This window comes from Sceloporus undulatus, chromosome 9 (assembly GCF_019175285.1).
Source record: "Sceloporus undulatus isolate JIND9_A2432 ecotype Alabama chromosome 9, SceUnd_v1.1, whole genome shotgun sequence".
Lineage (NCBI taxonomy): Eukaryota > Metazoa > Chordata > Lepidosauria > Squamata > Phrynosomatidae > Sceloporus > Sceloporus undulatus.
In genome coordinates this window covers 21,953,948-21,981,492 of record NC_056530.1, presented here as the reverse complement: position 1 = coordinate 21,981,492, position 27,545 = coordinate 21,953,948, and the positions used below count along the sequence as shown (strand labels likewise).

Sequence of the window (27,545 nt, the reverse complement as noted above, 5' to 3'; positions counted from 1 at the left end):
TTGTTGTATTTAATGGCAGTGGAGCAGCCACTGAATTTGGTATTCCTGGAACCAAACCCCAGCGGATGCCAAGGGCCCACTGGACTGTTTTGTTGCTGTTGGGCCTTTTTTGAGTCCAGTTTAGGGGAGAGGTGGCATATAAAATAAAATCAACCAATCAGTATAAATAAAGAAGGCAGCGATGGGGTTAAATAGGAGGCTGGCCTCTGGTCCTCATCCAACTCCATTCCTGGGACCTTTAAATGGGCATGGAGTGCGTTTGCGCCTGAGGCTGTGTCGGCCTTGGCACAGAGGCACTGGGCTGGGCAGAGCAGAGGGCAAACAGAAAGGTCCAGGGTGTGGTGTTCGAGAGAGGGCAGCAAGGGGGACTTTGGACTAACTTAGTGGCACAGCCAGAGAAAAACACATGCATGTGTGCATACATGCATGCAGAAGGGTGGTATGCTCTTTTTCTCTGATAGTGTGGACAAGAGGGGTGTGTGTACTGTCTAAGTAGAAAACCTCATGTGCAACTTCTGAGAAGTAAGGTGGTGTTGGTGTGCATCCGTGTTTGGGAGATGGTTGCCGCCTTGTATGCATGCCAAAAGAAGAGGTTTGCAGAACCCAAAGAGGAAGGGGCAATAAAGGAGTGTGTGTGTGTCAGTGTAAAGGGCCCTGTTGTTGTTGCTGTGCAAAAGGGGGAGGGAGGCACCTATGACAGGGAAAGGGGGAAAGGCATGTGTGTGTGTGTGTCTGTGTAGTGCATAAATTAGGCTGTGTGTGGCAAAGAGGGCAGGCGGTACACACCCAGTGCGAGGGGTGCTGGAGAGGGAAGCTGCTTTTGCCAGTGGGAGAGTTGTGAAAGAGGGGAGAGTGAAGTCTGTGTCTGGGGGGAGACAAGTTAGATTGTGGGTTTGTGTGTTTGTGAGAACGTGCGCGAAAGGGAGAGGCTAAGGGTGATCTGTGATTGAGAGAAAAAAGAACGAAAGTTTGCTAGGAGAGCATTCATCAAGAGTCTTCTGTGACTTGGCTAGCAACCCCAAAACCACACCGTTTTCCAATCATTTTTCCACGTCTGGTGGTTGTGTGCGTTGACAAGTTGCCCATCCTTCCATCTGCCAGAAGAGAAGGTCTCTCTCCGTCCTTGGTGCCACTCTGGAGCAGTCGGTGGATCTCAAGACGCCGGGTTGATTGCCCAGGAAGGAGATGGTGACTGTGCCCCCAGTGGCACAGGGGAGTGCCCCCTTGGCATAGCGGACCCAGGCCCTGACAGTCAGCCTTTGGATGCAGCTGGAGGCCCAACACTAGCAGCCTCTGGGGTGACCCCTGTCCCCCGCCTGGGTCCCACCATGGCTGCTGAGGTGCGACTGAAGAAGCTGGAGGAGATGGTTTTGGACCGGGGAGTAGTGGGCTTGGAGACCTTGGTGGATCTGCTGCTCTGTGTCCATCATGAGTTGAGCACTTCGCCTCTGGCCCAGGAGAAATACATCAGGGAGTTCTTGCAATGGGGTGAGTCTGCCAGATCTATGGGTCCCTCTTCCTTGGCGGGCTACTAATCTCGGCTTGTAAACGGTCACTTGCCCATGACTAGTGGACACTGGCCACAAGACAGTGAAGGGCTTGTTTGCCAAAAGAAAAAAAAAAACCTTCTTTCCTTTTTAGTTGCCTTTTTGTGTGCGTCTGTGCCATAGACAGTTTCCATAGCTATGTGGGCTAGTTGGCTATGAAATTAGGAGGAATAGTTGCCTTTTGTGAGCGTATTTGCAAGCTTGCTTCAATTTTGCCGTACACTTTGGTGTTTCCAAGGCCTGGCATTTGGAAGGTCGTTCATTCCTTCTCCTACGAAGCTTGTAATTTATAATTTGTTGCTGTTGTTGTGTGCCTTCCAGTTGTTTCAACTTATGACTATCCTAAGGCAAACAGAGAATGGGGGTTTTGTTGGCATGTTTCTTCAAAGGGGGTTTGCCATTACCGATTCGGAGCCTGGTCTCCAAAGTCATAGACAACACTCAAACCACTACATCACAAGGGGGGACAAAATGAGTGCTCCCTCCCGAATAAAAATTCAGCCCTCCCATAATTAAAACCTTCATTCAGTCCTCCAATTTCCAGCATTGTAGAGAGTGAAATGTTGAAAAGTGTTCACACTTAGAGTGCTTTCATTTGCTGTGTTTGCCTTTGCTTTGTCTTTATATGGCTAAACTCTTATTTCTATGTGTTCAACTGAAGTTTGACATTACTGCAGTGCAAGAACGTTTGGACTGTTTTCCTTCACCTTGTGGAATATTTACATATACATAATGATATATTTTGGACATGGGACCTGAGTCTAAACATGACATTCACTTATGTGCCATATACACCTTTATACACATAGCCTGAAGGAAATTTTATGCGTAATATTTTTAATGATTTTGTGCATGGAACAAAGTTTGCACACATTGAACCATCAGAAAGCAAAGGCGTCACTTTCTCAGCCACCCGTGCGGACAATTTTGGAATTCCAGATAAGGGATATTCAGCCTGTATAGCATTTCTTTGAAAATTCACAGATGCTATCTTGGTCCTCCTTACAACAATCTTGTAAGGTAGGCTGTGAGTGTTCTGCAATGTATTCCTTCATGTTCCCATTTCACCGATGGGTCAAGGAATACCTTCACTTTTCCTAAACCCAGCTAGTGACCCCTTTGCTGGAATCTGAACCTCTTGCATGAGTCCACATCCAACATCTAGCACTTTTATTAATAGGTAGGAATGAAGGAAGTAGCCATGATTCCAGTTGTGAAAGGTTTTCTCCCCCATTTGTCACTTTTGCCATCATCTCCACATAATGATGCATGTCTGGTTTTCATTATTGGAGGATACGGAGTGATGGGATGGAGGAGAGAAGATCTCTTATCAAGTTGTATGTATAGCTGTGAATGTTTTTATACTCATTCCATACTGCCCCCAAAAAGAAAATGAAATGTGAGTGACCTAACAAGAGTGCTTAACCCGCCACAGGATTTCTGATTGAAAAGCTCAATAGAAAGTTTGTTTCAGGGCGATCTAAAGTTGCGGGAAAAGCAATCCTGTGAACTTTGCCTTGGGGAAGTGTGGATTGTTGTTGAATAGGTGTGTGCGGGTGAGATTAGGTGGCAAACCAATGTTTCCTAAACCCTAGGAAATGGCACACCGCTTCCCTTTCTCTTTCAGCTGGTTAGAGCTTTCCCATCCCTTCGGTTTAGAAGCCTGTGTCCACACTTCACACAGTTGTAGCACTTTAATACTACTTTGGCCTCCATGGTGCCATCCTATGGAATCCTATGATTTGCAGTTTTTAAATAGATATTTAGATTTCTCTGCTAGAGAACTCTAGTGCTTCATCAAATTATAATTTCTAGGATCCCAGTCCCATAACATCTGGCCATGGCAGCTGAAGTGGAACTTTGAAACCTATTTCTACATTACACTATTGTAGCACCTTGATACCACATTATCCACTATGGCTCCATCATATGCAGTCCTGGGATTTGTAGTTGGGTGAGCCAGGGTGCTGGTTTGAGCGTTGGACTAGGACTTCAAGAGACCAGGGTTCAAATCCCCACTCAGCCATGGAAACCCACTGGGTGACACTCTCTCAGCCTCAAGGGAAGGCAATGGCAAACCCCCTCTGAAGGAACTTGCCAAGAAAACCCCATGCTAGGGTCGCCATAAATCGGAAAGGATTTGAAGGCACACAACAGCAACAAACGACACCATTTCACGATGCCATTGTATTTACTGCCTTGATTCCCTATACTGGGAGGAAGGTGGGATGATGATGATGATAGTAATGCTGTAGTTTCCCACAGCACAGCTCTACTCTCTGTCACTGGTAAGATACTGACTTGAGTCTTGAAGGCACACAACAACAACAAACAACAGCATTTCACTATACCATTGTATTTACTGCCTTTGCTCCCTATACTGGGAGGAAGGTGGGATGATGATGATGATGATGATGATGATGATGATGATGATGATGTAGTTTCCCACAGCACAGCTTGATTTTATGTCACTGGTAAGATACTGACCCAAGTCTATTATTTTCATTTTCATTATTATTATTAATATTGTTTACATTGACTTGAGCATCCAACAGATTTTGGCATCCAGGAACCAAAATCCAGCGGATACCAAGGGCCCACTGTATCTTTGAAACGGCAAAACTGACCCATTCAGAGGCTGCGTTGTGTTTTTGCACATGTGCAAGGTAGCAAAACAATACTCCCCTGCCCTCTCCCTAGCAAGATTTGTGTTAACTTCAGCAGAAAGGGAGACAAGAGGATGGGGGATGAGGGTTGTGTGCCGATTGTTTCTGGTTGTTTCCTCTGCAGCACAGCCGCCACCACCACAACAAAACATGCCCCGAACCCCACCCTTTGGCGGTACACACTGCCTTTTGTGGACAAGTTGGCACAACCCAGCCGTCCCTCTCCCCCTTCCCAGGGAAGTCCAGCTGCTCCCAGGCTTGGATGATATGTTGCCGGGACTTTGCAAAATGCCATAAAAGGCCACCAGCTCTTGATGCTGTGCTCCTGGGCCTTGTCCGGTCTGCTGTTGTAGTTTCCTTTACCACCTCCTCTTCCTTGCCTGGCTCCCCTACAATGCTGTGTATTTGGGGTCCAGATCTAGGCTGGCCTTAGGATCCCTTCAGTTCCCTTCTGTCTGTGCAATTCCTTTTTGAATTTATGCTGAGCCTGATTCGGAGCTAGATGTGAGCCAGGTCTCCCTTTAAGCTTTTGGCTTGTTGTGTGCCTCCAAGACATTTTTGATTTATGGTGACTCTAGGGAAGGTAAGCCTATCAAGGGGGTTTCTTAACAGGTTTCTTCAGATGGGGTTTGCTGTTGCCATCCTCTGCAGCTGAGAGAGTGTGACTTGCCCAAAGACACCATGGAGTTTCCAGGGCTTGAGCAGGGATTTGAACCCTGGTCTCTAAAGTTGTATGCTTAAGCCACTATAGCATGCCGGCTGTCACCACTTTTCCAGGGTATGCATTAAAGGTCAAACAATTGGCAGCCACTTCATCTGATTTTAAAAGGGGTGGAACACAATCTAGCAGCGTCTTTCACACTATGTGTATGTTTTGTGCCTTCACATTGTTTCTGACTTGTGTGGCAACCCTAAGCATGGGGTATTCTCAACAAGATTGGTTCAGAGGAGGTTCACCTTAGGGTTGCCATAAGTCGGAAACTACTTGAAGGCACACAACAACAACAACAACAACAACAACAACAACATTGCAGGCAGTTGTGTCAAATTCATAATGACCTGCTTTAAAATAATTGATAATCTTTCTGTTATACTGAATTTCCCCCAACACTACGAATGTTAAGGCTAAATCATACTCTTTCTAAGTATCCATTGCACTTTGTTTTTTTATTCCACACTGGTCTAGATGCAAGAGAAACGGATTTCAAAATACAGTAGTACAGAATTGTATGTTACATTTTGGGCGCTTTATGTTTCTATGGTGGGTATCTTGGTATCCCCATGGATACAAAAATCCATAGATGCTCAAGTCCCATTAAATACAGTGGGGTAGTAAAATGATATCCCTTATATAAAATGGAAAATCAAGCTTTGCTTTTTGGAATATATATAGATATGAATATGAATATTTTCAAGCTGTGGATGGTTGAATCCATGGATAAAGACTCTGTGGATGCTGAGGGCTGACAATATTTTCTGAGCTGCGTGTCTGTAGCTTTCATTAAATTGTCAAAAGATTTCTGTGACTCAAAGGAGCTTAAGAATCATTTAGACTTAAAATCTTTAGCCTTTTATTGCCAGCAGCCTTTTTTCCTCAGTCCTTATTATCTAGGTCTGGTCAGCTGAGGTTATGAATAAAAAGCTTTCTGCGCATGGTCAGGAGCACCTTTTCCCTGGTTGGTACCGCAGAAGGCTTGACGCAGTAAAGAGGTTTTTGCAGAGGCCGAGGCAGAATCGGAGATGAGAAATCCCAGCCGGCACCACCTTTTTGGCTTCAGCCTGCTTTGTATATTGGAAAATATATATTTCCCCCAATGCTTAGGCATTCTTCCATGCTCTCCAACCTCTGCAGCCAACCCAGCTTTCAGTCTCGGAGGGCCTTGGTGGAATCTGAGAATTGCCACGAGCCCAGATTCCCAACCCTCCTTTGTGCCTGAAATAGGAACCTGACAAGAGGAGCAAAGCAACTCGGTTTCGGGGGGGGGGGGAAGTCTCGTAAACACAGGTTGGCTTGGAAGAGACTTTAAAAAATAACCCTCATTCTTGGCTAGAGGACAGTGTATGTTTAAACGGCTAAAAATATCCTTCGGTCTTGGACAACTAGATATAGCATGCAGAGCTGGGAGAAGATGTATTTTTTGGACTCTAACTCCCAGAATCCCCCAGCCTGCATATGCCATCGAAGCCTATTGAATTTTGAGCTGGGTTTTTGACCTGGGTTGGCTCTTTCACACATGCATGTCAAGCCCAATGCTGCACCTTGCAAATGTTGAGCATGCATCTCAAGACTCGCCCAGGAAAAACAGGGGTTTGATCCTTCTCTTGAGAATGGTGAAACCTTGGCTTGCATGAAGTCCCTGTTTGATTAAATAAATAAGTCTGTCATAAGTTGGAAATGACTTGAAGCCACACAACATGCGCACCTGTAACTAGGATAAGGAGAATAATCAGGTGGTGGGGCCAAGTGATTTTTTGGCTAAACTTCCAGAGGGTTCAGAATCCAACTTTCCCGAAAATAAAAGGTGGGTTGGAGGAAAGAGACTGCCTATATATCTGTGGGGTTTATCACACTGGGGTTGATTTCGGCATTAAAGAGAGATTAAAGGGCATTTAAAGCATCCTGCAAATGAAACGGGAATGGCAAGTAATTGCGTGAATGATTATCACACGCAATTGTGCAAATGAAGTGATGTCAGAAATGCATTATCGCTGAAATCCTAAAAAGTAAAAAGATGTGCATTGATGCTTCTTTGTGAACACTTAAATGGTGGGTTTTATACAACGTCGTGTGAAATTGGTATGGATAATTATGCAATTTTTCTGGGGTATTCACAGGATAAACTCCCGATCTCCTTCGCCTGATAAACTCCTATGTGTGTTTATGCATGTGCATTTAAGGGCAGGCTTTGCGTAGACCCAAATTTTGCAAGAGAATGCTTCAACATTTCTCTCAATCAACCCACCCCTCAGCGCCGTAGGTTGCTTGTTCTCCAAAAGAGACTGTCCTGGACTTCATAGTGCAAAGTCGCCTTGGCAGAAGGACATGCCAGTTGGCATTCTGGCCTTTTGCCACATGGCAGTTAACTGTCTCTAGGGTTTGACAATGCTTCTCCTGACCCAGCAGGGCTGGGGAAAATGACGGAGAAGTGTATGTGTGTGTATATGAGAGAGAGGGTTGGAGTGGGTGGGTTATTTTCTTCCTTAATCCAGACTCGGGGTGGGAATGGCAATACTGGCAATGGCTTCTCCACTGGCTAAACAGCATGTTGGAACTAGATCTGCCTTTGGTCCGATCAGCTCAGCAGGGCTCCTCTTACATTCTTTGCTTTCGTCAAGTGCCATCAAATCATCTTTGACTTATGGCGAGCCTAAGAATGAGAGACCTCCAAAAGACACCCTGTTATTATCAACAGCCCTGCAAACTCTTGCAAACTCAGTGCCAGCAATGGCTTCTTCAACTGAGACACTCCACCTGAAATGTGGTCTTCCTTTTTGCTATTGCCTATCACTTTAGCAAGCATGATCTTCTTTTCCAGTGAGTCACGGTGTATGACAGCCAAAGAATTAGAAATCAAAGATACGTCCATGTTACTCTGTAGAATCAGTATGCAGAGAGATCTTGTAGCACCTTTGAGACTAATTGAAAGAAAGAAGTTGGCAGTATGAGTTTCTTTCGTATACTTAAGTCTGCCTCCTTCCAAATGCATCTGAAGAAGTAGACTTAAGTCTAGAAAAGCTCGTGCTGCCAACTTCTTTCTTTCAGTGAGTCTCAAAGGGGCTACAAGAGCTCTCTATATACAGCCAAAGTAGGACAGCCTCAATGTAGTCACCTTTTCTTCTAGGGGTCAATTAGGCTTGATTTGCTCTAAGACCCATTCCTTTGTCTTTTGGACAGTCCATGGTATCCGCAGATCTCCCCTCCAGCAGCACAGTTCAAATGAATTGCTCCTCTTCCTCTCAACTATTCAGTGTCCAACTTTCACAACACTCTCTGCTGGGTTGTTGAGTGGATCAAGTGTCGAGGAAGAGAGCAAGCCACCTGTGCCTTGTTGGATGGAGGGAAGGTGACACATAAATGTAAGTCAGTAGGTCTTCTAGGAGATCGGGTTGGAGAGGGCAGTGTTTGCCTCCTACCTTAGGCAGCCCTTGGTCAGCTTGGCCTGAGAAAATCCCCTGTACTTCTTGGCATGTGTGGAAGCCATAGCAAAGCCAGAGGTGGAGGGGAAACTAAACACATGAGCAAAGGCATTTACAAATGCAGAGGCAGCAATACTGACAGTGAGGCAGGTTGCAAAGTCTGCACTGTGGTAATGCTTTTATTGTTCCTATATCTATGTTGTTGTTGTTGTTGTCATCAGCTGACTTGAGTTGACTTTGACCCCATGAATGAGACACCTCCAAGCCCTTCTGTCCTCAACTGCAGACTTAGGGCCATGGTTTTCGATTGAGACCATCCATATGGTGTGAAGACTACCTCTTTTCCACCATTATTGCCTTTTCTAGTGAGTCATGCATTCTCAGTATGTTAAAGTATGGCGGCCTCAATTGAGTCATCTTGGTTTCCGGGAAGAGTTCAGGCTTGATCTCTTCAAGGATCCATTGGTTTGTCTTTTTGCCTCTCCACTCTTCTTCAGCACCACATCTCAAATGAATTGATTTTCTATCCGTTCCCTTCATTGTCCAGCTCTCCGCCTCTTTATCCTCATCCTCTACTATTGTTTTTGTTGTTTGCCACAGGCGCAACAGAAAACCGACCAGATCTGAGGCCCCTTAGATTGCAAAATGCATCAGGATGGAGCCAGTGCTAACAAGGCATTGACTGGCTCTTTTGCTTGGCTGGTGGATACTTGCTTGAGCAAGGGTATGCCAGCCATTGCCCAGTTCTGCCACCCTTTTGCACTGTGCCGCTTCCTATGTTGCAGGGGGAGTTGGCAAAAGGGAATGTGGTGGATGCGAGGCAATGCAGGTGAGGTGAGGCCAGGATGGAAGAGATGCCAGGGGTGATGGGAAAGGCACTCAGATGCTGCAAAAGAGCAAAAGGACAGGTAGTGAGTGCCCCTTAGCATATGCAGATGCACATTATAAACTATCCTTTTTGGCCCATATGACAGTTGGCTGTCCTCATCCTCTTGTTGCAATTTATAGGCTTCAAGAGAACTCAGACTCTGCTAGAGCTGGCAAAAAACTTGGCTTCTCCTCAGCTGACAGCTTGTCCTCAGGAGACACACCAGTGGCCTTTGGTGTTTTTTCCCATCAGGGTTAAAAAACAAGAAACACAGACTTTTTTTGTGTTGGGGGACTGGCAGAGTACTGCTATTAAGTGGTTGCCTTGTTGGTAGTGCGTCTGACATTTTCCCTTGGAGAGGAACCTGCCCATTCAGCGGAGTAGTAGCCGAATCTGGAAGCAGACCCTGGGAGGATGAGAAAGTCCAGAATGATGGAGTATATGCATGTGTGCTGTGTGCCTTCAAGTCGTTTCTGACTTAGGGGGACCTAAAGGTGAACCCATCCTGGGGTTTTCTTAGCAAGATTTGGTCAGAGGAAGTTTGTCTTTGCTTTGCCTTCCTCTGAGGCTGAGAGTATGTGACTTACCAAAGGTCACCCAATGGGTTTCCATGGCTGATCTGGGAACTGAACCACTAAACCATGCTGGCTCTCATGATGAAGTAGAGAAATGTATCTCTTCTGTTTGCTTTCCCCCCTAAATAATCTTATTTCTCCTTTTCAGGCCAATTCAGGATTTCACTCCTCCACTTTTTATCTCCTTTCAGTTTGGTCTGTGTCACTGTCATCCTTGAAACCCTTTTTAAAAAAATTGGCAGCCGCATTATCCACAGCGAAGCATTTTGCAACTGAGCTCCTCTCTATAAGCCAGTTGCAAATAACCCCTCGATTGTTGGGCTGCAAGGCCTTGGTTCTTTTGCAAGACCTTTGAGATGCCCTGAGCCCCCGAATGGAGATATGCTCCATGCCTAACATCTTACAAAGGCTTTTGCCCGAAAACTACAAGTCAGCAACGCCTCAATTAGAGCCTCTAAAGTTCAGCAGCTCAATGGAACAAAATCCCAGACCATATATGTATTGTTCTGCCTTAAAGTATGAGATGTCTACTAAAAATTTTTAACCGTATGAGATAGTAATGCATCTATTAAAGGTTTTCAGTGGAAAAGAGCAACAGAGGAGTTCACAGTAACTTGGTATTTCGAGGTATTAGTTCAATACGTGAAAGGAATGCATGTAAAAAGCTTCCAACGCATTGCAGGCCATGTTTGTTGTTGCTGCTATGTGCCTTCATGTTGTTTCCAAATTATGGCAAATGATGCGGTTTTCTTGGCAAGATTTGTTCAGAGGGGGTTTGCCATTGTCATCCTCTGAGGCTGAGAGAGTGTGACTTGCCCAAAGTCAACCAGTGGGTTTTATGGCCAAGTGGAGAGTCTAATGCTCAGACCACTACACCATGCCGCCTCTCTTGGAAGTAAGTCCTAGCTGCATCTGCACTGAACGAATAGCCCAGTTTGACATCACTTTAACAGCCATGGCTCCATGCTATGGAGTCCTGGGATTTGTAGTTTTGTGAGCTATTTAGCCTTCTCTGTCGAAAGAGCTCTGGTGCCACAACAAACTACAGCTTCCAGGATTCCATAGCATTGAGCCGTGGCAGTCAAAGTGGTGCCAAACCAGATTATTTCTGCAATGTGGGCACAGCCATCCCAAGTCCTGCTGCGGCTTCATCCCGAGAGGGCTGTAGAGACCTTCAGAGTAACTTTTTCATTATAATGCTTATATAATGTTTTGCTTTTCTTTGTGACAGTTTCTACGATATTAGCTGTGGCTTTGCACCAAACAAAACATGCAAACTTTGTTGCATAAGCCATACCTCCAAAAATACATTGCTCAATCTCTATAGATAGGTTGGCTTGTCTAGAAACAGCCAAACAAGAAGAAACAGCAGCAACCCTCTTTGTTTTCTTTGCACCCTTGGAAAATATGTTTCTGTTTGGGTCCTGCTTTGCTGGGTGCCAAGAACCAGTCCCTTTTTTTGGCCTCTCCAGTGGCCAGAGAGGATGAAGTATGTAGCAGTTGCCTAGCAATCTCTGGCATACATATTTGGGAAAGGGGGGACACTAGGGAAGGCTTTCTACCATCGCTGGGCAATTGCAAAGACTGCCTTTGGATACCTTGTTCCCCTGTCCTTGTTTTTTTTTGGGGGGGGGTTGCAATGAATTATTGCAGGGAAATGTTCCTGCTTTGTGGACTACAGCTCCTAGGATGTTGGGAGTTATAACCTTCCCAAAGAGTTTTAACTCCAAAAGAGCAATATGTCCAGGCTCTGGATTTATTCTTTCCTTTGGGTATCCTAGCCTTTCATATAGTTGCCGACTCCTGATCTAGTGTGTCAAATGCCACCAGAAAATGGTCCCAGGCACAGAGGCATGATGGCAATCTTCACCCAGATTGAACATAATCATCCGATCTTGAGTTCCAAATAATGCAATTAGCTATATATAGTTAATTCTGGGAAGCAACAAGGATGTAACAAAAACCCCTTTTCAGGAAATAAAGCGGCAAGCGAGGTCAACATTACAGTCCACCCTCTACATTTGCAGCTTTGATTATTCACGGATTTCATGACTATATTCCCTCTAGGAATCTCTCCATTCTCCAGCATGACTCTGTGGTCCACCAGAAGTTGCACTGTCTGGAGGACTAGAGACTTCTAGAGAAAATACTTCTCTAGGCATTTGTAGGTCCTCCAGCACAATTCTATGGTCAACGTCTGGCAGATGTTGACCGCAGAGTTGCGCTGGAGGACCTAGAGATTCCTAGAGAGGTGTGTTCTTAGGTTTAAAAAAATAGTTTTATTTAATTTGCATTTTTTCCACCTTCATGGGAGACCTGTGCCCCTAACTCTGTTGGTACTCTTGAATGGCTAGTTTTCATTTCATCCGTTAGCTACAAGCTTGGAAGATAAAGGGAATGCTGCGGTTGTAGTGTATCTTGGTCTCAGTAAGGCCTTTGACAAGATCCTCCATGGATACTCTTGTTGCTTCAGCTGTTGCAAACCCGGTTCAAAATGCAAAAATAGTTTGCCCTCCATTAATTCAGCAATGGAGAGAGGAGAGGAGGAAAGAGAATCTTCTCTTTCCCAATGGGTTTCGGCAAAAGCAAACTGCTGCAGCCTCTCTAAGCTTGTCTGTTCTTCCTCATTAATAACTTTGGCCATCTTGACCACATCGTGTTCATTTTTTAATGTATGAAATGTTGGAGGATTTAAACCGCACTCCATTTGCGGTCTTTGACTGCAATCTTGTGAAAGGCTTTCAGATTGCAGCACTATTGTCCCATCATTGAAGCGGCATTGTATTAATGTGAACTCCCATTAATGCAAAATGCTGGGCCATGCCACTTCAATGATGGGACAGTGACGGGATCTGCGCAACATTGTTTGAAAGTTTTTGGCATGATCATGGTCAATTGCGCTTTACTGGACAGGGCAATGTTCGGATAAGCGCAACGTTGTTCGAAAACCTTCTTGCATCCTTGCTCTTAGAACTTAGATCCTCTCCAAAGCTCTTGTTTGGATGTGTGGAAAAGGAAGGAGGCAACGCTGAGGCTGTGCTTACATACCAGCCTTTGCTCCCCCTCCATCTCTCCTGGTTATTTATCCACTCTTTTGCAATCCCAAAATGCCTCTGCAAACAATTCCCATTCCAACTGCCTTGGTCACATCCTTCGGCTATTTATAAACTCTCTCCCCTCCCTGTATTCTGAAGCCTTTTCTCAGCTGTTTTGTTGCCAGCTGGCCCTATTACGTCGTGCTCCTCCTACTTGCGCCTCCTTGCTTTATCTTTCTGTCACCATGTGAGGAAATGGTCTAAGATCCTTGGGATCTTCCTCCACCCGATCCCCAATGCATTGCCGCCTTGCAGGGCTGGCGGCTGAGTCACCCGTTTGACGCCAGCATCTGAGGTCACTTGAGTGGCGATGGATCACATCACCAAATGCATGCCCCCCATTCCCAGTTAGCGCCACATTTATTTTAAGGCATGTGCTCAAGCCTTGGGTGCAGAAACCCTCGCCTAGGAAACATCTGAGTCATGCTAGCGCCGTCCAGAGTTGGCATGGCTGTATAAGGGAAGCTCTCTCTCCGGCTAATAATATTTGGCCAAGGGAGACGGGCCAACGCCTGGTGGGCTCAGTTGGCAGCAGGTGGGCTAAAGACACACATGAGAAAACCCCACACATTTTTGGGTTCCTGTTCATCTCAAGTCACCATCCCTCATCATGGAGTGGTCAGGGACTGAAATGAATTAGCGGACATCTCTTCCTGTAGTTTATAGCACTGAAGTTATCCTAGAATTACAGTTGGCACTCCACATTCACAAGTGTGACTTTTGCAGATTTCATTACTTGTGGTTTTGAGTAATATGTTACCTCTAGGAATCTCTAGGTCCTCCAGCACAAATCTGCCAGAAACTGACCACAGAGAACCAAGACGTTCCTAAAGAAAATGCTTCTCTAGGCATTTGTAGGTCCTCCAGCATGATTCTATGATCAACCTCTGGCAGATGTTGACCACAGAGATGCACTGGAGGATTTGGGGATTCCTAGAGAAGTGTTCCCTTAGGTAAAAAGAATAGTGGTTTTTAAAAATTTGTTGTTTTTCCACATTTATGAGGCTCCTCCATCCTTAAAGCCCAGTGAATGTGGAGGGACTGCTGTATGGTTTGGAAACGGACCATCCAAACCGACCCCTGCTCAGTGCAGGACTTCCAGCTGAAGTGGTCCCCAAACTTCGGTCTTCCAGGTGTTTTGGGCTTCAGCTTCCAGAAGCTGGGATTCTAGGAGGTAAGGTCCAAAACACCTGGAAGGCCATAGTTTGGGAGTCACTGAGCTAGAGCATCCCTAATGGTTAGCTGCCCAGCCCACTTTTGAGAGAAGGGCCTAAATACCCAGACTGTCACTGCTAAATGGGGACAATTGGAGGCTATGGATGCTCAGCTGAAGTTTTAAATTGCTGCAGTGCTAGAAATGTGAGGACGGAAGGGAAATGTTTTCTTGAGGAAGCAGTGTCCTCTTCCCCACCCATGACAACACCTTTGGCTTAAATTGGATTTAACTGAAGCCTTCATTAACTTGTGACATTGTTCAATGTCTTCTTAACCTTTTAAATAGTTTGGTACTGTTTATGTAGTTTTAAGCTGAACATGTTGATTTTCTTACACGCCACCCTGAGGTGTTCAGATAGAAGGCAGAATAGAAATACACACACACACACTGGGCACATATCCTATCCGTTCTTCTTCTTCTTCTTCTTCTTCTTCTTATTATTATTATTATTATTTCCCCAAGTATTTATTTACTGCCTCCTTTTCCATCTACAGCTGAGCCAGTGACATCCAGATTGAAAGAGCTTCGGTTGCAACGGGACGATTTTGAGATCCTCAAAGTGATCGGCCGAGGAGCCTTCAGTGAGGTGAGGACAACTGGTGGGAAACCTATGGCAGCCTATGGGACCCCAATCTGTTCTCACCCCTTTCCCTAGTACACCATAGTTTGGTGGCTTCCCAGCTTTTGCATCTTTTATTTCCTCATTCTGGGACGGTGAAAAGCCCCCTTCCTCTGGTTTAGTGGGGAAAACATAGTATCCTGGTCCCAGTCTTTTCTTCACCTGGGCAAGAGAAGGGAAACTGGGTTTGTCAAGTTTGGTCTCCCCAACGTCTTGATCTCCAGAAGTGTTAGGCTGGTTGGAGGCGTCTGGGAGCTGAAGTTCAGCATCTCTAGAGGGACCTTAGGTTGAGGAATCCTGATCTAGAAGATGCTAAAGTATTTGACCACCCACAATGTCTAATCCGCATTCACAATACTTACTATTCTAATTCAACAGCAGACTCAATGCAATACAATACAATTTCAACATAATTTATATCTGGAAAACATACCCAGGGGTTGTTGGGTTGGCCTTATAGCAAACTACAATAACACCCCAAATCCACAAAACAGTTATACCTTTACTGGGCCAGTCAAAATGCATGTTGCAAGCTTTCAAAGCTCTATTGGTTTCTTCATCAGGTAAAGGTGTTAAAAATAATACAGGAAAGACCGACAGTGTTAATCACAGGTCTGCATTTTGTCAAGCTGCTGTTGAGTAAAGATGGTATGGAAGGATATCCATGCAGGTAGGCCATTCCTCCTGGCCATGGGGGTACTAGGGGACAAAGCATCTTAAAGTCCAGGAAATAAAATTTAAATTCCAGTAGCAACACACAAAGGCCTGTTACAGACTGCCAAAATAAAGCTGCTTCGGGTCTCTTTGGAGGTATGCTATTTAAATGATGCATGGGTACTAAGAGTCCGGAGGTCGCGCCAAAGCCACACTCCGTTCCTAAGCACTGGAGTGCAGCTTTGGTGCAGCTTCTGGATTCTTAGGGTGCATGCATCATTTAAACAGCATACCTCCAAAGAGACCCAAAGCAGCTTTATTTTGGCAGTCTGTAACAGGCCAAATAAACTTCATCTGATTTTTATCTGATTTGCATTCTTTGGGACAGATGTTGCAAATATGTCCACCCTTGATATCACAGGGGAGACTGTGTTACCTTCCTGCTTTCCTTCCCTCCTGCATTCTGCCTTTGCAGGTAGCTGTAGTGAAGCAGAAGAGGACCTCACAGGTGTATGCCATGAAAATAATGAACAAGTGGGATATGCTGAAGCGGGGAGAGGTAGGTACAAAGGTGGCACCTCACCGGGCCAAGATGACTGTCGAGTTTCTGCTGATGGCATGGGATTGTTGTTTGCTGTTGTGTGTAGTCCAAAAATACCTTTACTGGGATTTAAATTCTATTAGTAATACAAAAAAGATACTTCCATTGGTATCAAGTTTGTCTCTGTCTTTGCAGAGTACACTGAATTTCTTCCATGCTCTTTTGTTAGGAAAGCTGTTAGGATGCTGTTTGGGTAGCAAAAGATGTACCTGAGGAAGACTATCTATCTATCTATCTATCTATCTATCTATCTATCTATCTATCTATCTATCTATCTATCTATCTAGGCCTTTAATCTTATGTCGCAGAAGCCAAACCTTGGAGTTTTTCAGTCTAAAATCTTGCACCTGCCTACTCTAGGTCTCCTGTTTCCGGGAGGAGCGAGACGTTTTGGTGAACGGAGACAAGCGTTGGATCACACAGCTGCATTTTGCATTTCAGGATGAGAATTACCTGGTGAGTGCTGTTGTCGGGTATGAAATGCTCATTAGAACAGCAGGAATCGCAGCACTGGGTTGGCTCTGAAGATCTAGTTGGCCCCCTTTTCTGTCTTTTCTGAGAGTAAGAATCCAGAAGAAACTCCAAGGAAAGCTACCCAGACAGTGGTAGTAAAGCCCCCGTTTTCTGATTTCACAATGAGAAAGTCAAGGCAAAAAGTACTACTTCCTCGACCTTCCAGGGCCCATCCTAATGTAGTTCATCTGCTCCCTCCTTGTAGTATCTGGTGATGGACTACTACGTTGGGGGTGATCTCTTGACGCTGCTGAGCAAATTTGGGGACCGCATCCCTATGGAGATGGCCCGGTTCTACTTGGCTGAGATGGTGATGGCCATAGACTCAATACACCGCATGGGTTATGTGCACAGGTAAGCAGACAGGTGAGATGGGAGCAAGGTGGGGTGGGCTTTGGGCAGAGGATGAGCCCTTAGCTACTCATAGGGCATTTTGGAAGAAATGGTTCCTGGGTGTCCAAAGGTACAGGAATGGGGGCTTCTCCACTATGTACAACGTTGACATTCAGATTATATTGAAAGGTCCTCCCCCCCCCCCCTTTGAAAAAGGAGGATGTCAAAACAGAGTCGCAAATACATTTAGATGCATCAGTATTCTAGCCATTTTTATTAAACTGCCGTGTGTGTGTGTGTGTGTGTTGTGTGCCTTCAAGTCATTTCCAACTTATGGTGACCCTAAGTTTACTTGGCAAGATTTGTTCAGAGGAAGTTTGCCATTGCCTTCCCCTGAGGCTGAGAGAGTGTAACTTGCCCATGGTCACCCAGTGGGTTTCATGGCTAAGCTGGAAATTAGGGGATTCTGGGAGTCATTGTCCAGTTTTCCCACCTCTGTGTTTCATATGGAATGGACTGTACTTTCTAATTCCGTCATGCTCCACAGAGGCATGAAGATCAGTGGGATATAGAGGTGTTCTGTAATGCATCGTGAAATAAGACTGGGGTTAGGGGTCGAGATTGCAGCAAGGGGAGAGGATCCTTCCACCTTCAGGCCTGGCCTTGCGCCTTCCTGCCCTCCTTCTCTTCTCCTTGCCCCTCTTCCATCGCTGGGCCCATTCGGCCTCCATGCATGAACAGCTCTTGCCTCCCGGAGCCAAAACAGCCCTAGATGTTGTCCTAGATTCATAATCGCCTAATTCATCTCAGGCTGAGCAAGACATCCTGGGCTCCCCTCCAAACCACATGAGCTGCAGCCGAAGCTTGGGAATGCAAAAAGGGGAGGAGGGTTGGGGCTCGGGAAGAGAATGCTTGTGGGCCCGAATGTGGGAGGGAAATGATTGTGACAAGGAAATAGGGGATGCCAATCATGTCATCAGTGCAGGATTTGGGACAGAGGTCCACATCTGGAGGACCCCTCCAAACACAGCGCAACATCCTCTGGTCAGAATCCTTGGGGTGGCTCAACACTGGTTTTATTTCCAGTTAAATACTTGCCAACATTTTGTAGATGGAAACCATGGTCACATATAGTCAAGCAACATCAGAACGCAGCCAAGATGGCAAATGTTATCTATGGAGTTTATCACACAAAGGAGATCGGGAGTTTATCCCATGAATATCTTGGGAAAATTGTGTAATTACACGGCACGATTTCATGTGACATTGCACAAAACCCACCAGTAAAGTGGTCACAGAGAAGCATTAATGCACATCTTTTCACTTTCAAGATTTCAGTGACAGTGCATTTCTGATATCACTTTATTTACACAATTGCATGTGATAATCTTTTTCCCCCCTCTTTTCTTTTTTTGCACAGAAGAAGTAAGTCCCAAATAGCAAATAGTTTTTGAAAATCTGCATTGGACAACTCTCTCACAGTGAGATGAAAAATTGTAAAAATATTTATTGTTGCCTGTGAGAACAAAAATTGACATCATTTTACATCCCTGCTTCCTCCCTTCTAGTGTCTCCTGAGGCTTTTGGTAGCCTGCCCAGTCCTCTTTCTCTGTTTCTGCCCTATTTGTGCTGCATTATTGATGGGTGAATGGTTGTGAGTTTGATGAGGAATGCTTTGCAGCTGGGGAGGGGGCCACGGCTTAGTGGGGAGAGCACATGCTGTGCTGTTCTTACAGAAGGTCCTGAGTTCGATTCCCACCACATCCAGTCAAGAGGCTAATAGGGCTGGGAAAGGCCTTTCTTTCTGCCCAGGGCTTGGAGGAGAGATGCTGCCGTTCAGAGAAGATGGCACTGGCTAAAATGGACCCATTTGGGATCAGGCAGTTCCCTAAGCTTAAAAAATGCAGAGAAGAAATCTTAGTTGAGTAGTCTGTGATTAGTTTGTAAGGTGTAAAAAAGTAATTAATCACAACTGTTTGTTGCAGTGTTGTTGCATGGCTCATTTCCTTTCTGTTACTTTTGGAGAGGGAGGGGGAAACCCCATCCATAGGATTGATGAGGGAATGCCATAAAACCCAGAAAACAATGCTATTGAAAGGTAACATTTAAGATAAATGGGAAAGTTGTGACTTGTTAACACTGGTAAATTTGTTTGTTTGTTTGTTTCTTCCCTCCTGGACAGAGATATCAAACCAGACAACATCCTTCTTGACCGATGCGGACACATCCGACTCGGGGACTTCGGCTCCTGTCTCAAGCTCCGTGAAGATGGGACGGTGAGGTTTTAATCCTGGGATAGGGATGGTGGAATGAGATAGAAATGGTTTGCTGTGTTTGCTCAGCCTCACAATTTGTAAAGCAGGGCTGGGGAAATGCATGGCCTGCCAATTGTGGCTGGACTGCAGCCACAGGGCCACACTTTCTCCACCCCACAATAGAAGATAACTTTCTGAAGATGAAGACCAGCTCTAGGAGGAGTCTTCCAACATCTCTAGTACAGACACAAGGGTCAGGGAAGACTCTTTAGACCAGTGGCTCTCAACCTTCCTAATGCCGTGACCCACAGGTTGAGAACCCCTAAGGTGTCATGACCCACAGGCTGAGAACTGCTGCACTAAAGTATTATAGATTATGGTGCCAACCCTGGGTCTTAGGAGACCCCTGTGAAAGGGTCATTCGACCCCAAAGGGGTCGTGATCCACAGGCTGAGAACCAGTGCTTTAGACTATTGACACTGAACTTTGTCTAAAGATATAGATTAGGCATTGCAGCCAACCGAGCATAGATGTTTAAAATCATAAATGAATGCTAGATGCTGAGATGGAGCAGCAGGAAAAAATTGGAGGGTAGAGGGAAAATTGCATTTCCTTCTCCCAGCTATTCAGCTTGTGGATTTCAAAGATGCCTTATCTACAGTTGTTAATGAAAACAGAGATGATGAATTAGACGGAACAGTGGTCTTTAACCCTACAAGACTGCTTAAGTTCTTTTCTTGGATCCCACCATGGTAGGTCTGCTCGACAGTGGCGGTTGGCACTCCAGATTACCTCTCCCCCGAGATCTTGCAAGCGGTGGAAGATGGAGCTCATTCCTATGGCACAGAATGTGACTGGTGGTCTCTGGGCGTTTTTGCCTATGAGATGTTCTTCGGTCACACTCCCTTCTTTGCGGATTCTGTCGTGGAGACCTATGGCAAGATCATCCATTTCAAGGTAGGGGCCACATTCTCTCTTTGTGTCCATGCACATATCCCATTTTCATGTGGCAACCTGAGATTTCTCTGGATGCTCTGCCCAAATTTCATTGGAGAAATAATACTTTTATTGGTACAAAAAGATATGCCAGTGTTCAGGATCTTCAGCTCTCTTTCCAAATGAAGAGTCTCAAAGATATATTATTAGCATTTTGCTCCTGTTGCCAATACTTTTTCTTTTCATTTCTTTTCCCAAGGAGCATTTCCAGTTCCCCTTGTCAGCCACAGAGATCCCTCCAGAAGCCCTGGCCTTAATCGAAGGGTTGATCTGTCCCCGGGAGACACGGCTGGGGCGCAATGGCGTGCGGGACTTCCAGGAACATCCCTTCTTCGTCGGCGTGGACTGGGAGAGCCTGCGGGACTGCCTGCCACCGTTCGTCCCTGAATTCGCCAACGCCACCGACACGTGCAACTTTGACGTGGTGGACGACTGTCTCACTGACATGGTGAGAGGGGGAGGGGTACGTGCCTTTTTCGTTTTTTCTTCCCTTCTTCCCTCTCCGCTCAGTTGGTTCAAATGTAACTAGAGGCTGAACTTTGACTTTGGATGGTTTAGGAGAGAAACGGTGCGGATTTGATTAGTATGGCCATCTGTTGGGGATGCTGTGCCCCTAACCCCAGTGAATGTGGAGGGGCCACTGTATACTCTTTCCAACGACCATCTGCAAAGAAAAGTGAAGGTTAGGGATTTCTGCATTTACTAACAGAATTTTTGTTGGCCCAGTAGCCTTGCCAGAAAACAAAGTTGACAACCTTAAGTTGTAGGCAACACGATGGCTAACCCCTTTGTGCTTGGATTGGAACCGATCCCAGACCTCTCCTTCTTTGTCCTTATATCTCCCTTTCGTAGGAGACCTTGTCGGATGTGATAGAGAGCTCTCCTCTGGGTGTGCACCTGCCTTTTGTGGGATATTCCTACAGCTACACAGCCGTGAAGTAAGAAGGCCGCTGGGTGTGTTTGTGCGTGTGTGTTTTGTCAGAGAACCCCAACTTAACTTTGTAAGACCAATGGGTATTTCCTCTGCTCTGTATTTTCTCCCATGTTTGCCAGTTCTCAAGGAAAGGACAGCTCTGAGCCTATAGAATGCACCTTTCCTTGGTTGGCGAATTGTCAGATGCATAATAAATTGTAGCATAAGCTTTGGTAGACTTGGTCTACTTCCTCAGATGCATCTGAGATGCTATGACTTCTTTCGCACAGTTAGTCCTAAGGGTGCTACAAGATCCCTTTGCATGCTGATATTCCAGACTACCATGGCTATATCTCTAATGTATTTCGGTGGTTATCAGTTGCCTTCTTTAGATGCTCTGAACACCTGAAGAATTGCATATGACATTATTTTAGAAAATAATACTGTAATAAGTCTGAGCTGTTGGTTCAGTATTTAACAGATATCTTGCAGGGCAGGCAGAGGCTCACTAGTTCACCAATGTGACTAGCAAGAATTATAGCAAAAGCTGAATGCTAGGTGGTCCACTGCAGCTTGGCCAGAAAGCCACCTTTCATAGCCAGAGAGGGGGTCCGTGAGAATCTCCCTTTCTCTTAGACAGAATGAGCCAGAAGAAACGGTTCGCAGGGACATCAGTATGGAGATGGACTGCACCAGGAAGACGTCGGCAGGAGAGCCAAGGCCCAAACAGACCCCTGAGGAGCTGGTAGGTTGGAGAAGGGGAATTGCTAGTGATCTTTGGCAGCCCCAAGATGTGGAACATTGGTCCTTACTCCTCTGCCCTTGGCCACACTGATGCCACTTCTGTTCCTTGCCAGGTGTACAAACTACCAGACGGGCAGAAGCTGGACCTCACCACTTTTCTTGAGTTGCAGTCGGCGCTGGAGGAGGAGCTGAGGAGCCGAGAGATGCTGTGTCAAGAGCTCAGCATGGTCAAGTTGGCCAACCAGACCTTTGCCAGGTAAGGGAGACCACAGAGAGAAGGTGGAGGACTCAACTCGACGCATCAGTTTGCCACCTTCTCCTTGGCAATGAAGCATGCAAAACCCATGGCTCCTCCTAGTGGCCTGTAGTCTTTTCCAAGGGGATCCTGTTGTTTTTAAGCTTTTTTTTTTTAATCCTTGCTTGAAAGGGTTTTAATTCTGTATGTTTTCACTTCTGTCTTTGTAAATGTTTTAAACTGTATTTGTTTAAATGTTTGTAGGCCTCCCTGGTTCCCAGTATTGGGGAAGAGGCAGGAGGGAAGGATGTGGGGAACCGAGCAAAAGTTTATATCATTACTATGTATTTATGTTGCTATTTTGTGAGCATTTCTAGAACCATTATTATTTTATGTTGTTGTTAGGAGCAAATCCCCTTTTGCAAAGCACGTGTTTCTGTGATTTGGTGCAGTATTGGAACTGGTGAAACTACTGTTGCATTTCAGTCTCTGGTGGAAAGAGTGAACTGACTCACTTTGGAATACCTCTGGGCTGGTGCTGTTTCCACTTTCACATCAAATACCAATTGTCTTGCTTTTGCCCATCCAGCCAACTGAAGGAAGCCGAGAGCCGCAACTTAGAACTGGAAGCTCAAATCAAACGCTTGGAAGAGCAGGTCGAAGGGATGAAAACGGTGGGCGAGGAAGGCAAGTTTCTCCTGTCCATCCCAAGCCTTGTCCCTGCTTTCCCTTCTGGTGACCCTTCTGGAGAAACCTGTTTCACCCCCCCCCCCTTCTATCCTTTGATTTTGTTTCTTGCATCTTTACCTCTGTTCCTTGAATCTCTTTGCAAAGCTCTGATGCCACAACAAACTGCACTTCCCAGAATTCCATAGCATAGGCCCATGGCAGTTATAGTAGTGCCAAACCTGATTGTTTTTGCAGTGCGGATGCAACCTAAGTAATAGTGACTATGAATGAGTGTACGGTCTATGCATGCCATCCTACTTTAAGTCTGTGAACAGTTAAGGAAGTGTAATGAACTGTGATTGCTCTGCAAGCTTTTGGAGAAACTTACCCACTTCAGGTTCCTTCAAATATATTACTTTCCTATTAATCAATTTGCCTTTCTTTGATGAGGCACAAAAGTTTGGGAATTTTAACTCCTTCAAATCCCAGCCAATCTGCCCAAGGCTCAGGAATCTGGAGAGGAGCGGAGTTTGAGAACCGCTGCTTGAAGGCATTCTGTGCCTGAGCCGTAATTGCATGGAATGTTTAACCAGCCAGCAAACAAAGAGAATTACTATCGGCCCTCCAGATTTGCGACTTTGACTTTTACGGATTTGATTGACATGTTCTCTCTCGGAATCTCTAGGTCCTCCAGCATGACTCTATGGTCAGCATCCACCAAAAGCCATGCTGGAAGACCTAGAGATTCCTAGTAGATGACCTCTCTAGGCAAATGTACGTTCCTCCAGTGCAATTATGTGGTCAACCTCTAGCAGATGTTGACCATAGAATTGCACTGGAGGACCTAGAGGCGTTCCCCCAGGCAAAAAGTGTTGTTTTTTTTTTATTTGTGGTTCTTCCACTTTCATGGGGGTCTTGCGCCCCTAACCCTAGCAAATATGGAGGGCCTGCTGTATAGCAAGCCAGTGATGCACAGAGCATGTGTTTCTTTGCCCATCCATCCTGCAAGCTGGCATGATTTGTCCTTGGCATACCTCTAGGCTAGCATGTGTTGTCCTCTTTCCCTTCCTCCCTTTCCCAACCTTCTCCATACTTTCCCCACCCCAAGAAAACCTGGTCCCACCTTTCTCTTTTCCTTCCAGCTCCTCTGGTGTGGAGCCCTCGTTGGCCCCCCAACCACTCGCACCCTTTCTTTGGCTGCATGGAGCGCCCGGCTGATGTAAGCCCCATTCTTCCAGACTCTGCCAGATCTTACGAGGGAATTTTTAAAAAGGAGAAAGTGGGGTAGGGGCTCCCTGCTGAGGGAAAAAGGAGGACCAAGTTGTAGAGGAAGCAGAGAGATCTGTGTGTGATTGTGAGGTTGTGTATCTGGAACTGTTGTGAATTGTGTCCTTACCCTATCCATCTCCCTTCCTGGCCAATGCTGTAGCCAGAAGACATCCTGAAATTTCTTGGCATGCTTCCACGAAACCTTCCTTCCACCATTTTGTGTAACAGGTGACCCAAATGAAGTGACAGGTAGAGAAAGCCAGGATGGCGTTGTGGTTTGAGTGCTAAGACTCTGGAGGCCAGGGTTCGATTCCCAGCTCAGCCATGAAACCCACTGGGTGACCGTGGGGAAGTTGCATGCTCTCAGCCTCAGAGGACAGCAATGGCAAACCTCCTCTGAACAAATCTTGCCGGGGAAAGCCCAGGATAGGTTTGCCTTAGGGTCATCATAAGTCGGAAATGACTTGAAGGCACACAAGAAGAGAAAGGCGGGTGGGGAAAGCACTTGTTGAGGTGGCTTTTTCCTGCCCAGGACTAGGAACTTGTTTCTGTAGAAGGTACAGTGTCTATATGTACTACAAAAACCTGCTACACCTACACAAAGTGTACATAGCAGTGCCTTGTTCCTCTTCCCCTCTCCCTTTGTCTGTGTGCTCTGCTTGACTGGTGACCTCTGCTTTCTCTTTCCAGCAAGGCGGCACCATGGCATCTCGGCTCTGTGAATACCCGCTTGTGGTACCTCTGTACCGGCACTTGCTGCTCTTTTCCAGGGTATGTCAGCTGCGCGCACATAGACACGCACCCTTCTTGCTTCTTCAGCTCTGCTGTGAAAAGCGGCACTTGCTTTAGCTGGTAGTCAGCCTGCCAGTCTCCATCTTTTTCCCCATCCTGTTCTTCACTTCCGCTCTCCTCCATGCCCAGTCCAAACGCCCAGATGTGACAGCTTTGAAGCAAGCTTCTGCTCCGTGCAAAATTGGGGCAGGGATGGAGGAGTGGACAAGAGCAGTGGATTCTAGGGACATGACAGAATGCATCCTCCATGAGCAAGTGCTTTGATGCACTTTTATTGTCTCAGAGCCTGGAGAATTTCCTCTTTTTTTGGACAATTCCCAGAATCTGCCAGACCAGCACAGCATTTGAATTGTAGTTCAAAGTAACACCGCTGAGCTCTGAAAACCAGGATAGTTTATGGGCCCTTTTAAGCAGCCATAACTAAAAACCAAGAGCCAGATTAGCTGTTCTCAGAAGAGCTCTTTTCCATTTTTGAACTCACTTACATTGCCTCTTTCCAATGAAACAGGACCTTATCATTGGGTTGTGCTGCTTAGGGCTGATGGGAATTGCTATATCCAGAAGGCCATACTATGCCCAGCCATATAGCAGTGGAAAACACAACAGGGCTGTGTTTCCATGCATCTTTTTATCTGGTCTGTAGACCTCCTGAGATTCAGTTCAGGTCAAATTGTGCAACATGGAAGAGCAGTTCGGGATTAGGACACGGTTTGATTTTGGACTGTCATTTGCAGCAGCTTGGGGCCAGATTTCCACCCACATGACAAAGTGTTACTCTGATGTGTCCCTGACCCACCTTTCTGGCAGCCCATCCAGTAGGGGAGCCTTCCTCTTGACTGGCCTGTTTTTCCTCCCCAGGTACATAGGCCCTGCATCGTCAAGGTGGGATACCTGCTCCTATGCACTGGCCGTTTCGGACTGGAGGCCTCTGCCCTTCGGAGCATTGCGGATGTGGTTTGAACAGTGCTGCTGCTGCTGCTGCTGGAGCCCTGGGCTATCGCTGCTGCTGGATGGGTCTGTGCCTTGTAGTTGCCTAGTGAAGACTTTGCAGATCAAACGCTGGTGGCCTTGGGGAATGAGGACAACCCTGCTCCCTGTGTCTCACCAGCCAGATGTGGTCTTTCTGCTCCAGCTGCAGATGGCCTGGCTCAGATCCTTGCACCAAGGCTCTCCCTTGGCTTTCCAAGGACAGCATTACTGGCTCTCGGCAGCCACTGCCCCACCTTCATGGGCTCAGAGGCGGCATTTTTTAGGGGGGATGAGTGGCTGGAACTAGCCAGGAACTTTGGAAAGTGATGCAAGGGCCTCTCTATATTCCCCTCCCTCTCTGGTCCGGCCTCAAAGGGAGCCTGCCTTCCAGCACTCCTTGCCCTCAGACCTTTCGGTGTTGAACCTCTTAAATCCCACCTTCCTCAGGTGCCTTCCAGCCCCCTCTCCGACTTCTACTTGATCCCACTTCTGTTCAAGCTGGCAAGGAAATGCAACTAGCTCTAACCTGCTATCCTCCATCTGCATGCAACTTTATAAATCTGCCCCTGGGTGGTTTCCAAGAGGCAAACTCTCTCGTCTTGTGGAAAGATCCCTTGTCAGGAGTCTTGCTTCTCCTCTATAGTTGTTGTTGGAAGGCCAGTTTCTTTGCTGCCAAGACCTGCGTCAGCTTGTCTCTGTATAAGCTGGCAAAAAGACCCTTCCAATAACTGCTGATGGTCCGAAGGCTGCTTTGCACCAAGTACCCCTCAAGGTCTTGCCTATAAGAAACCACAATAGAGGGGCAACTCCTGGATGAGGACTGATCTCCACTGGAACTGGATTCAGGTTCTTCTGTGAGGATCCCTGGGGACTAGAATTTCCACAAAAGGGGGTCTGTTGTCCCAGGATCAGTAGGATGTTTTGCTTTGCAAAGGCAAAGGCTGTGACCAATGCCTCCAAGTCATGAATTGGCCAGGGTTTTGCCAGGGTAGAGTGTGGCCTAGCCTCTGTGAGGAAGCAGGCACAAGCCCTCTCTCTGCCACAAAGCCCTGTTGTGACTTTGGAAAAGGTTAAAAGCTATCTGCCTTGACTCACTCGGTGGTGGTGTCAAATAGATGTGCCACCGCCTTTGACATATACCTGCACTTCTACACTTCTTGACACTGGGTGGCAACACCAACTCCTACCTGCTCCACACTTTGGACACATGCGAGGATCTCTCTTTCTCTTGGTAATTTATTTGGAGTTGTGGTGTTTTGTAGTAAAGCATATTCCCCCACCCCAGCAAGAGGAGTACTTTGGCTCCCCACCTTTCCCCAAAAAGCCAAGAGAAGTTGTGTGTGCATGTTTTCAAGAACAACAAGTGCACAAAACAAGATTATAGCTGGGGAGAGGGGAGAATTTAAACTGCTAGTTTTAAGGTTTTGCACTAAGCTCCCCTTGTTCTCTGGTCACCTTTCCCCATATTTATTACGCTCCCCCCCCCCCAGTGTAATACGGTACGTTTCGTTAGACGCATGAGAATACTGTACATTTGTGACAATGTGAGTTAGGAGGAGTCACCCTTGTTAGAGATAAATAAAGCTGAATGATTCCCTGTTTGTTCTTGGGCTGCCATCTTGGGGTGGGGAATCGTTAGAATTTCACAGATGAAGGTAAACCCAAAGCAGAAAGGAAAGGGAAGAAAAACGGTGGTGTCAGAGATGTCAGCCCAAATCTTACTATTATTTCCGAGAGCAGTCTTTCAGCCATTAAATCAACATGATCTATATCAGTGCTTCCCAAGCTTAGATCCTCTAGGTGTGTTTGACCAACGATCAGGAATTCTGGGAGCTGAAGTCCAAAACATCCAGAGGACCAAAGTTTGGAAACTACATAA

General features: G+C 46.2%; 1 protein-coding gene across 6 annotated transcripts; it reads left to right on the top strand.

Annotated features, from left to right (window-relative positions):
* The first annotated feature begins 284 nt into the window (after positions 1 to 284).
* On the top strand, positions 285 to 27,267 carry DMPK (DM1 protein kinase). 6 transcript variants are annotated; one of them, XM_042439052.1, is made up of 15 exons: positions 285 to 1,488; positions 14,599 to 14,690; positions 15,853 to 15,936; positions 16,339 to 16,434; positions 16,697 to 16,845; positions 19,007 to 19,100; positions 19,836 to 20,036; positions 20,275 to 20,538; positions 20,928 to 21,013; positions 21,625 to 21,733; positions 21,846 to 21,988; positions 22,557 to 22,654; positions 23,779 to 23,855; positions 24,596 to 24,676; positions 25,556 to 25,800. In XM_042439052.1, exons 1-15 carry the CDS (start codon positions 1,329 to 1,331, stop codon positions 25,655 to 25,657), a joined length of 1,836 nt encoding a protein of 611 aa, XP_042294986.1. In that variant the 5' UTR covers positions 285 to 1,328; the 3' UTR covers positions 25,658 to 25,800. The 6 variants fall into 6 exon arrangements, with proteins under 6 accessions (XP_042294986.1, XP_042294985.1, XP_042294984.1 ...); XM_042439051.1 differs by having other exon boundaries at positions 286 to 1,488; positions 20,275 to 20,523; positions 24,600 to 24,676; positions 25,556 to 27,267; XM_042439050.1 differs by having other exon boundaries at positions 286 to 1,488; positions 24,600 to 24,676; positions 25,556 to 27,267.
* Positions 27,268 to 27,545: the final 278 nt, after the last annotated feature.

What these genes read in the sequence shown, in the direction of transcription:
- DMPK (XM_042439050.1), top strand. Translation starts at nt 1,329, where the DNA reads ATGGCTGCTGAGGTGCGACTGAAGAAGCTGGAGGAGATGGTTTTGGAC. An exon ending in CAGGGAGTTCTTGCAATGGG is followed by an intron (nt 1,489 to 14,598) that starts GTGAGTCTGCCA and finishes TTCCATCTACAG; the next exon opens with CTGAGCCAGTGACATCCAGA. An exon ending in TACAGCTACACAGCCGTGAA is followed by an intron (nt 21,014 to 21,624) that starts GTAAGAAGGCCG and finishes CCTTTCTCTTAG; the next exon opens with ACAGAATGAGCCAGAAGAAA.